The sequence below is a fragment of the Octopus bimaculoides genome, chromosome 4, assembly GCF_001194135.2.
Source record: "Octopus bimaculoides isolate UCB-OBI-ISO-001 chromosome 4, ASM119413v2, whole genome shotgun sequence".
Lineage (NCBI taxonomy): Eukaryota > Metazoa > Mollusca > Cephalopoda > Octopoda > Octopodidae > Octopus > Octopus bimaculoides.
Window position 1 is genome coordinate 54303037 of NC_068984.1, and position 11919 is coordinate 54314955.

Genomic DNA, 11919 nt, shown 5'->3' on the forward strand with positions numbered 1-11919 from the left:
TATATATATATATATATATATATGAGGTCTGATCAATAAGTATCCGGACTTTTGCCATAGTCACAAAGCTAAAGCATGCAGAGTGAAGCCTCTTGGCACAGATTGACTTTGAACTCTGCTGTGCATATGCACTAAGTTTTAATATTCAAACTCACTTCCACTGTTTACAGCAGTGCTTAGAAGGAAGGTGTGTAACATATGATCATCACATTGACTATGACAGTGAAAGTTGTCATGGCAACACCTGCTCAGAGGCCTAATTAAAGTTGCAGAATGTTTATGGAGAGGAGTGTATGAGCGACACACAGGTGTACAAGTGGTTCAGACATTTCCAATATAGCCGAAAAATGTTGATATTGACAAACGTTCTGGGAGACCTGCAACCAGCAGAACTGAGAAAAACATTACAGATGTGTGTGCAGCTGTGAGGGGAAATTGACAAATCACATCCATGAGTTTTTAGAGGATGTGCAGATTAGTTGTGGTTCAGTTCAGTCTGCTATCACTGAAGATTTGGGTATGAGACGCATGTCTGCCAAGTTTGTGCCAAAACTGCTTTCAGCTGACCAAAAAGACACTCGGGTTTCAGTTGCTCAAGATCTCCTTGATTGTGTCGAGAATGATGGAAACTTTGTGTAGGTTCATTTGATGAGCACACAAGAATTTAAGTTGCATGGAACTGAATCAAATTATTATTAAATGATATATGTAACTCTTACCAAATGTGTTAAGAGCCACTTTCTTTCATTTATTCACTCACTTGTATACATGCATATGTACATACACACGTACATATGTACATACAAGCATACATACATACATACATACATAGAGAGAGAGAGTAATGGAAATAAATGAAATTAAGCTTGATATAAGTATATCTAAATGAAGTACAAAGAAATGCAAAATAAAAGTACGGAATAAGATAAGAAAATATGTAATTTTATAACTCAACAGCTGTTTCAAGAAACCTGGGTTTATATAACAATCATAATAACCATAAATTGCAGATGAAATGTACAAAAACTTATGGCCATGTAACAGGTTGCACATTTCATCAGCAGTTTATAATTATTATAATCATTACATAACTCCAAGTTATGAAATTCCATATTTTCTTTTCCTATTCTGTACTTTCATTTTATATCTTTTATATTCCATGTAATATCTATATCAAGCCTAACTGTTTATCTTCATTACTACCTTCATATCAGCTCCATTTGGATTTCTGTTATAGTTATCCTTTTGAGTACGATGTGTTTTTTATACTAAACATACCCAGCTCTCACCTATTGTTTGTCTATCTATATCTATTTACCTATCAGTCTGTCTGTTTGTCTGTCTTATCTATCTATCTATCTATCTATCTATCTAAATTGATAGATAGATAGATAGATACATTTCTTTTATTAGCCACACAGGCTCAACAAAGATGGGACAAATACAATGTAGAGCTTTTCTTTTTGGGAGGGGGAAGAAAAAAAAAGGAGGGGTGTGTCGATCAAAAGGGATCGTAGGAAGGGAAAAGGGGGGGGGAGTTCGATCAAAAGGGATCAAGGGGGAAAAAAAAAAAAAAGCGAACAATAGGGATCGTGTATCACAGTAATGTTCTCGTGTAAAAGAGGGGAGGACAGTTTAGGTTTTTTTCTTTCCACGGCTAAACCTAAACTGTCCTCCCCTCTTTTACACGAGAACATTACTGTGATACACGATCCCTATTGATCGCTTTTTTTTTTTCTCGATCCCTTTTGATCGAACTCCCCCCTTTTTCCTTTCCTACGATCCCTTTTGATCGACACACCCCTACTTTTTTTTTTTCTTCCCCCTCCCAAAAAGAAAAGCTCTACATTGTATTTGTCCCATCTTTGTTGAGCCCTGTGTGGCTAATAAAAGAAATGTATCTATCTATCTATCTATACACACACACACATACATGCATATATGTGTGCTTGTGTTTCGTTGTCTCGACATTGCAAGATAGGCACGAACAGACATGAATACTCTGTTGTCCATCCCTCTCTCATCCATGATGCTCAATTATTTAAATTCTGTTGAATTAATCATCTGTTATCTTATAGCTTCAAGATTTCAATGGTGTGTTTGTATATTTTTAGAATGACATTGTAGGATAGGTGTGAGAGGTTGGATCTAGTCAGTTTTAACATAAAACAGATGGAATTATGGCCAGATTAAATGCTAAGTAGCCTAGAGCAACAAGAAATGAAGTGCCCAACTCAAAGGAACATTGCACTACTCCATACAGGAATTGAAGTCACAATAATCCAGAAACTGTAACCAATAAGCCACATGCTTTCATAGAAATATGATAACAGTGAAATTAGAGAGCTAAAATACCAATATTGTGAGGTGTTCTTCCTGGCATAGTTTATTGCTCAGTTTACTAGGCTAATACTTTGGTATCACTTAGAGTTCATAGTTGAATACTTAGAAGTATGAAAGTTTTAAGCTGTAAAAAGCCTAGAACCAAGAATACGTGAATATCAGAATTGTTTCCAAATCATTTCACTTATGCTAGGACTAAAAGCTAGTTGTAAAATCTCATAAAACATTTTTTACATCCTGATATTTCTAACTAATTCATGTATTGTTTATCTGGGAGCTCTGTAAGAGTATGAGATACAGTTCTTTGAAAGCCAAAACTGTGGTGTACTTCCAAAACCCAGGTGAAGCCATTTCCTTTTACTTTCAGTATAAATACCTTTGGGGTAAAACATAAATGTCACAATCCACATTTCCTTTTCCATAAAACATAGAACCTATGTCCCTAATCTAAAAGTAACCAATATTTTACATTGTTTCTATAATAGGATATGGAGTAATGGTGTAATTAATAATGATATTTCATAGTTTTGATAATAATATTTTCATAGTTTCTCTTCTTTACCCAAAATTTAATCTGTTTTGCAGACTATTTGGCGGTCTTATAGCAGATGTAAAACGGAAAGTAAAGTGGTATGCGAGTGACTATAAAGATGCACTACATTTACAATGTATCGCCAGTATTATATTTCTCTACCTTGCTACACTAACACCAAATGTAACATTTGGAGGACTTTTGGGTCAAGCCACTGATCAGTACATGGTAAGTTCATGATAAATGGATTATTGATTATTTTTGTATTTATTTTCCTTACTGTTAATTATGGACTTAACATGTTTTTATTGAAGTAACAATCAGTAGATTGATTCTAAAATAGATGAGTCTTCCTTAATGGCTCGTTTGAAGCTAAATTTGTTGTAACTGATGCAGAAATACTTAGAACTATTAAAATACAGGTTTGATGCTGTTAGAATTGATCTATGGAATAAAGCATTGTTTTTATATCTGTTGTGAAAGATGTTTATAACTAAAAGCAAAGATGGTGGAACAATCAGCTCAGTGAGCTGTAGAGATCATATGCTGCACCGATATTGCCCTTTTTCAATGGCCACTGATCCTGGAATGACTGACTGCAAAGCAAATATTTTCTTCAGTCTAAGGTTAAATTGTTTTTATTACAAATTGACATAAAAACATAGGAGTGGCTTGTGGTAAGTAGCTTGCTTACCAACCACATGGTTCCGGGTTCAGTCTCACTCTGTGGCACCTTGGGCAAGTGTCTTCTACTATAGCCTCGGGCCGACCAAAGCCTTGTGAGTGGATTTGGTAGACGGAAACTGAACGAAGCTTGTCATATATATATATATATATATATGTATGTGTGTGTATATGTTTGTGTGTCTGTATTTGTCCTCCCAACACTGCTTAACATCCGATGGTGGTGTGTTTACATCCCCGTAACTTAGCGGTTTGGCAAAAGAGACGAATAGAATAAGTACCAGGCTTACAGAGATTTTCTCGACTAAAGGCGGTGCTCCAGCATGGCCACAGTCAAATGACTGAAACAAGTAAAAGAGTATATATATATATATATATATATATAATGTACACCTGCTTGTTTTTCCGTCTCCTGTTTTTTGTTTTCTGTAAATTTGAACTCTGTGTGTGTGTGTAAACACATCCATACACACACATATATATAGGCAGGTTGATAGACACATTACCAGCCTCTCAAAGTGTTCTGTCCTTCTAGAGTAGAACAACTTTCCACTCTAGAGAGCACTGAAGATTTATTTCTAGCAGTGGCGCAGTTCAGAACTCACTATATTTGATAGGTCAAACCTAGTGCTTAATTGCTGCTTTATCACGACCTTCAAACATTAGGCCTCACCGAGGCAATGATTAGTGACTGAGACCTTTGGAAATATGCTATGCTTGAGAAGACCCAGCAAGCCAAGTGAGACCATAACCTGTGGCCTATGCCAGTGGTGTAACCAGCCCACTTCGGCATACCTTTCTTTCATTGGACACTAAACTCTGCTTATGAAGACTTGTTGAGGCAAGTAAAATCGAAATCAAATTCGATGACAGCACTGCATGACTGGCATCCATGCTAGTGGAGCACTGAGAGCACCATCTGAGCATGATCATTGTCAGGGGTGCTGACTGGCCCCCGTGCCGGTAGCACGTAAAAAGCACCATTCAAGCGTGATCGCTTATATATCACATCATTCTTTAATGTCTGTTTTCCTTGCTAGCATGGGTTGGACAGTTTAACCAGAGTTGGGAAGCTGCATCGAGTTCCTGTCTGATTTGGTATGGTCTTTATTGGCTGGATGCCCTTCCTAACACCAACCACTTTGCAGTATGTGCTGGGTGCTTTTAATGTTCCACTGGCACAAGCACTTTTACATGGCACTGGCATGAGAACTTATTACTTAGCACTGGCGTGGTTGCTTTTTACAAGGCACCAGCACAGGACTTTTGAAGGCCAGTCCTCTTCACCAGGGAATGTGGACTTAACACTTCTGCTATGGAGGACAAGTCTTTTTGAGTACAGCAAGGCACTACCCAACTTGAAGGTAGTGCCTCAGTAAGGTTGCAGTCAAATTACTCAAATTTCTGAAATTAGTAAAAGATTTTATGCAAAGTCAGTAACTCTTGATGTTCAAAAACAGTAAAAATTTACACAAAAATCTTAACACAAAGTTATGTCTTTAAATATTAAATATATACAGACCAATAATACTAAAGTCACAGCTAATGTATTTCAATGGAGTTTTTAACACACCAAAGTTCCAGTTAACAAACTATGCCAAACATTAATTGAAAACAGATGAATACTTGTGTCTTCATTTACTGTTATGATTTGGAAATGATTCCATCTGTTCTTGTACATATTTGTTCTTGTTGCTTTCCTTTGTAACAATGATTCAAATATGAAATAGAATTGCTGTTGATTCTCTCTTGGTAAACTCTAATACGTTGGTTCTGATTACAGAATGCTAACTTAACTATTACCTTTCAATTTTTATGCAGATGGCATCACTGAGTTATTTATTCATTAAACAATTCTATTTTTTTTTTATTGTAACCAGTGTATTAACAATCTTGTATTTTTACTTAGTGATTCTTCCATTGCCACTTTGGCAATTACTGAGAAGATTATGATTAACTGTTGAGATCATAATAAGAAAGAAACATGTCCATAAATGTTCTATATACTTATCAAAATTAGTGAAATAATGCTAGTCATTGACTGATATTTATCTTTGCTGCATAATTATTTCTAGTTAACTTTATGGTGTTTACTGCATAGAATACATTAATACTAACTAAACTGAAGTTTTTACACTGTGCTTAAGAATCAATATTAAGAACAACTTTTCATTATCAGGGAACAATGGAATGTATCTTGACTGCTGCCATTACTGGAGTTGCATATGCATTATTTTCTGGACAACCACTGAATATTTTAGGGAGCACAGGTCCAATGTTAGTCCTGGAGATGATACTTTACTCTTTCTGCAAGTAAGATTTAATCAAATATATTCATACCACCATAATTATGGTTCACTGATCTGTACTTAGACACACAAACCATATATATACACGTGTATGTATGTATGTATGTATGCATGTATGTATGTATGTACGTAAGTATGTATGTATATGTAAGTATATGCATGTGTTTGTGTGTGTCATCATCATCATTGTTGTTTAACATCTGCTTTCCATGCTGGTATGGGTTGGATGGTTTGACTGACAACTGGCAAGCCGGGAGGCAGTACCAGGCTCCAGTTTCATTTGGCAAGGTTTCTACAGCTGGATGCCAACCACTGCTAGACTGTAGCGGGTGCTTTTTTCCATGCCACCGGCATCAGAGCCAGTAAAGCAGCACTGGCATTGGCCATGCTCAAATGGTGCACTTTACATTCCACTGGCACGAGTGCCAGTCAGGCTGCACTGGCATTGGCTGCACTCCGATGGTGCTTTTTACATGCCCTTGGCATGGGTGACAGTCATGCAGCACTGTTATCGGCCACTGGCACTAGCATCAGCCACAACATATCACCCAATGCTTGAAGGGTGCTTTTAAATGGGCCAGTTATGCAACACTGGCATCAGCCACAACTACGATCTCACTGGGCTCGCCAGGTCTTCTCAAGCATGGCTTTTCGCCAAAGGTCTTGGTTGCTTGTCATTGCCTCTGTGAGGCCCAATATTCAAAAGTTATGCTTCACCACCTCATCCCATGTCTTCCTGGGTCTACCTCTTCCACAGGTTCCTTCTACTGCTTGGGTGTGACACTTCTTCAAACATCTGTCCTCATCCATATGCACCACATGACCATACCAGCACATTCGTCTCTCTTGTACACCACAATTGATGCTTCCTATATCCAACTTTTATCTCAGGATGCTTACACTCTGTCGTGTATGCACACTGACATTACACATCCAGTGAAGCATACTAGCTTCATTTCTTTCAAGCCTACACATGTCCTCAGTAGTCAGCTCGTGTTGCACTGCCATGTAGCATGGTTGTTCGCACACAGGCATCATACAGTCTACCTTTCACTCTGAGTGAATGGCCCTTTGTTACAGCAGCTCTCTGAACTTTGCCCAGCCTTTTCTTATTCTAACAGCTACACTTTCAGAACATTAACCCCCGCTACTGACTTGGTCACCTAGGTAATGGAAGCTATCAGTTACTTCTAGTTTTTTTTTCCCTGGCATGTGATGGAATCTGTTTTCTTTACATTTTCGGTTTTTATTGCACCTATGCATCTTCCACACACAAAAGTTATGTGTGCATCTTCCACACACAAAAATTATCTTCCCAATTAACCTTCCTTTGATATTGCTGCACCTCTTATGTGTCCATAGCTTACACTGGGTACATCTTATGGAGTTTCTACCTATGCCTTTTCTACAGGTTGAGCAGGGCCATCTACCTGAAGGGATTTATGATTTGTCCACCTTCCTACTTACTAAGGCTTTGGTTTTTGCTCGGTTAACTGTAGGCCCTTCAATTCTAGATCTTGCTTCCACACCTGAAACTTCTCTAGTTCTGGTAGCGACTTAGCTATGAGAGCAAGGTCATCAGCATAGAGGAGCTCCCAGGGGCAGCCTGTCTTGAATTCCTCTGTTATTGCCTGGAGGACTTTGATGAACAAGAGGGGCTGAGGATTGATCCTTGGTGAACCCCTACTCCTACCCGGAATTCCTCGCTATACTCATTGCTAACCCTCACCTTGTAAAGCTCTCACCAACCACTCCTCTATCCCTAGTTTCCACATTGACGACAAGATAAGGGATTGGGGGGCTCTGTCAAAGGCTTTTTCCATGTCAACAAACGCTAAGTACCGAGGTTTATTTTTGGCTAGGAATTTCTCCTGCAGCTGTCTTATTAGAAATATAGCATCAGCTGTGCTTCTCCCTGACACAAACCCAAACTGCATCTCATCTAAACTAACTCTGTCCCTAATTAGTTCGGCTATGACCCTCTCTGTGACTTTCATCACATGATCCAACAATTTGACACCTCTAATTACTTCTGTCTAAGCCATCACCTTTACCTTTGTAGCAGTTGACTATGTCTCATAACCTTTTAGATTTGTAGCGGGCCAGATGAAAGATGTGATATCAGGTTGATATGATGTAGCCCACTACTAAATGTAGCATGTAGATGTAAGGCTTGAAGGTTCTCACATCGGAGTAACCAGTGAACATCAAAGAATCAACACCAAGAAGGAAGAAATATTATTTACATATATTTATTCATTTGCCTGATAGTGATAGTGACAACAAGGTTGGCTCGCTGGTTAGTAGTTGACAGTGTAGAAAAAAAATTGTCTGTCAGTAGAGAGTGAAAGAATAAGGAATGCACGGTGCTGACTAGAAAGGAAGAAAGGAAGGATAAAGGTGGCATCGCTTATCTTGTGGCGAAAAGCCTCTCTTCACATGTTGAGTTGAGGGCGAAGGGGAGTGCTGTTCTTGGTTGAAGCTGAAGCAAAAGTAGGTGCTGCTTGTTGGTCTGGCTGACATAAAAGAGAGGATGTTGCTTCTTATTTCTTTGTTGCCCACAAGGGGCTAAACATAGAGGGGACAAACAAGGACAGACAAAGGGATTAAGTCAATTACATCGACCCTAGTGCGTAACTGGTACTTAATTTATCGACCCCGAAAGGATGAAAGGCAAAGTCGACCTTGGTGGAATTTGAACTCAGAACGTAACGGCAGACGAAAGACCGCTAAGCAGCTCGCCCGGCGCACTAACGTTTCTGCCAGTTCGCCAAGAAGGTGTTGCTTCTTGGTTACAGCTGACATAAGAGAAAGAGATAGGAAATTCTCTGTTATATAGACTATGGGTCAGTAATGTAGGTCAAACCCCAAGCAAAGGACTGACCTTTCCTTGACTAGCATATGTCCTAGGGGGTCGAGTGTTTCCTCATCAATCATTTAATGTAGAGAGGATTCCCTGCTCGTTTTGACAAGCAACAAGTGGGTGGATTTGGTTTCAAATCTCAGGCAAAGTCTAGCTAGGTCCCTACAAGTTATTCTTATACCACAAAATATTTTGACTTCATACAAGTATAACTGTAGTGATAAATACTTCTAGGATTGCTGCTGTTATTCTTTTACTTGTTTCAGTCATTTGACTGCAGCCATGCTGGAGCACTGCCTTGAAAGGTTTTAGTCAAATAAATTGACCCCAGGACTTTTTATTTTCAAGCCTAATACTTATTCTATCAGTCTCTTTTGCCATACTGCTAAGTTACAGCGACATAAACACACCAGCACCAGTTGTCAAGTTGGGGGACATAGACACAAAAACACACACAGATATATACATATACTTACACAGACACACACACACACACACACACACACACACACAACAGGCTTCTTTCAGTTTCTGCTTACCAAATCCAGTCACAAGGCTTTGGCTGGCCTGACCCTCTAGTAGAAGACACTTGCCCAAAGTGCCAGGCAGTGGAACTGAATCTGGAGCCATGTGGTAGGGAAGCAAGTTTCTTACTGGTGCAATTAAATTTGATATTTTGTATTTCAAATGGCATCAACTATAGAGTCTCTTGGATCGCTTTATATAATACATTTTATGGAATCTTTGTACATTTGAAGTAATTAACAATTAGCTGTTATTTTATTTTTTCAGTATCTTACAAGAAAAATTCATGTGTAGAAGGTTTTATTGCAAATTATACAGAAATGCCTGTTTTACAAAAATAAATAAATAGAAATGAAATACTTTGAGAATCTAATACAGCATATATTTTCATATTCTACTTGCAGAGAAAGAAATCTGGATTTCCTACCATTAAGATGTTGGATTGGATTGTGGACAACTCTAATCCTATTATTGGTGGTGGCTTTTGATCTGAGTGCTTTAGTTAGATACATAACTCGTTTTACTGAAGAAAGCTTTGCTTGCTTGATTGCCATTATCTTCATTGCTGAAGCCTTTAAGAAGATAATTGGCATAAATGCTGACTACAAACTTCATACAAATGTGCCGGACACCAGCGTTGAATGTATGTGTCTGTTGCTTCCAAACAATACTGCAAACAGTACAGCAAACAATACTGCAAGCAATATTACAAACAATATTGAAAGCAATTTCTCACTGCCCTTTGATAATATAACAGAAACAATACCAATTGATAATGAGTTTACTAAACTCAATTGTTCCAGCATTGGTGGTAAAATCACTGGTGACTGTGTCTTCATGCCTGATGCCTTTCTCTTATCAATTCTGCTGTTCATTGGGACATTTACCATTGCAAATACCTTACAAAGCTTTAAGACCAGTCGTTTTTTTCCAACTTGGGTATGTATGTAAATGTTATTTGGCTGCATTTTATTTGATATGCAAAATATGGTACAAGGTGTTTGGGCTAAATTCGACAGTTTGCATAAAAGAAAATACAATTTTCCATCCAAAAATAAAAGTATTTTTAAAAAATTCAAAATTTTCAACTAAATTATGACTGGCAGATAACAGTTTATTCAAAGTAGCCTCCTTCAGTTTCCAACCTCAAGATGACTCTGGAACCTGGAGCATGCATTTGTCACTGTGTCCCTAGTCTCTGGGAAGTTCTGTGAACACCTTGATTATGTCCATCAACTTACAGGTGGAGTGTGCCCCACACATAGTAATCCATCTAATTACAATTGGAGAAATTAGGAGGCCAGAAAATGGGGCTGGCAAAGTCATAGAAATTCTTTGACAACCACATCTGACCCTTTCCAGAAATATAGCAAGGAGCCAAATCCTGCTACTACATATATGACATTCCAACAGTGACACTCTCCATTCAGGGTTTGACTACAATCTCTAGCAGCTTCGCATAGGTGTCTGAATTGAGCCTAAGGCTCTATTCATCAGTTGTTGGATGAATTTCAGCTTGCAGACACACTCAGAATGGCTGCTGGCCGCAGCTTCATAATCTCTGTTGCAGTAGTCCATGTGACATTTTTACAGCCTTTACAGTGTTCACAAGTGGAGGCGCAATGGCCCAGTGGTTAGGGCAGCAGACTCGCGGTCATAGGATCACGGTTTCGATTCCCAGGCCGGGCGTTGTGAGTGTTTATTGAGCGAAAACACCTAAAGCTCCACGAGGCTTCGGCAGGGGATGGTGGCGAACCCTGCTGTACTCTTTCACCACAACTTTCTCTTACTTCCTGTTTCTGTTGTGCTTGTAATTCAAAGGGTCAGCCTTGTCACACTGTGTCACGCTGAATATCCCCGAGAACTACGTTAAGGGTACACATATCTGTGGAGTGCTCAGCCACTTGCACGTTAATTTCACGAGCAGGCTGTTCCGTTGATCGGATCAATTGGAACCCTCGACGTCGTAAACGACAGAGTGCCAACACACAGTATTCACAGAGCAATGAGCAGCAGTCATAATGTCAGCACTTTGATACCTGGTGCAAATCATCATGATATACGCAACTCTTTTCCAATATTCAGATAGCTTCCAGTTCTCCTTGTCAGTTAACTTTTTCTCAACTACAACTTTAATTTTTATGATCTCCAATGCCATTCATTGGGAAGCAGCTCCTGAAAAAAGAAAACAAAAGTTGCTCAAATTTAGCCCAAACACCCTGTAAATAATAGCTTTATTTTACTTCCTCTGATTGTTCTCAATGATGGTGAATGGTTCAAAGAAATGATATAAACAAAGGACTAAATTCTTTGCAGTATTAAGTTGCGTATCTTAATGTTCTGAGTTCAGATTCTGACTTTACTCTCTGTTATTTGGATCAGTGAAATATTCTTCAGACAAAGACTGAAGACAATTAAATTTACTATATCTCTCTTCCGCAAAGTTTTAGTAATGATAAAATGTGAGAAGGTGCTTCTGGATACACCTATCCCTTAGATGGTTTTCATACATCTAACTTATATCTTGAATAACATATATATTTCTGACTAAGAAGCCCTAGCCAGACATAAAGCCAGCACATATTGGAGCAAATAACAATAGAAGCATCCTTTACATATATATGTATATATATATATATATATATATATATATATATATATAT

The 11919-nt window shown here is 38.4% G+C and overlaps 1 protein-coding gene across 1 annotated transcript in view; it reads left to right on the forward strand.

Moving 5' to 3' along the window:
- The window catches only part of LOC106879538 (electroneutral sodium bicarbonate exchanger 1), a 161385-nt gene that overhangs the window by 120695 nt on the left and 28771 nt on the right, over positions 1-11919 (forward strand). Inside the window, exons 9-11 of the mRNA XM_052967632.1 lie at positions 2885-3103; positions 5739-5872; positions 9661-10195. Coding sequence (XP_052823592.1) covers positions 2885-3103; positions 5739-5872; positions 9661-10195 — 888 coding nt within the window. The remainder of the gene's footprint in view (positions 1-2884; positions 3104-5738; positions 5873-9660; positions 10196-11919) is intronic.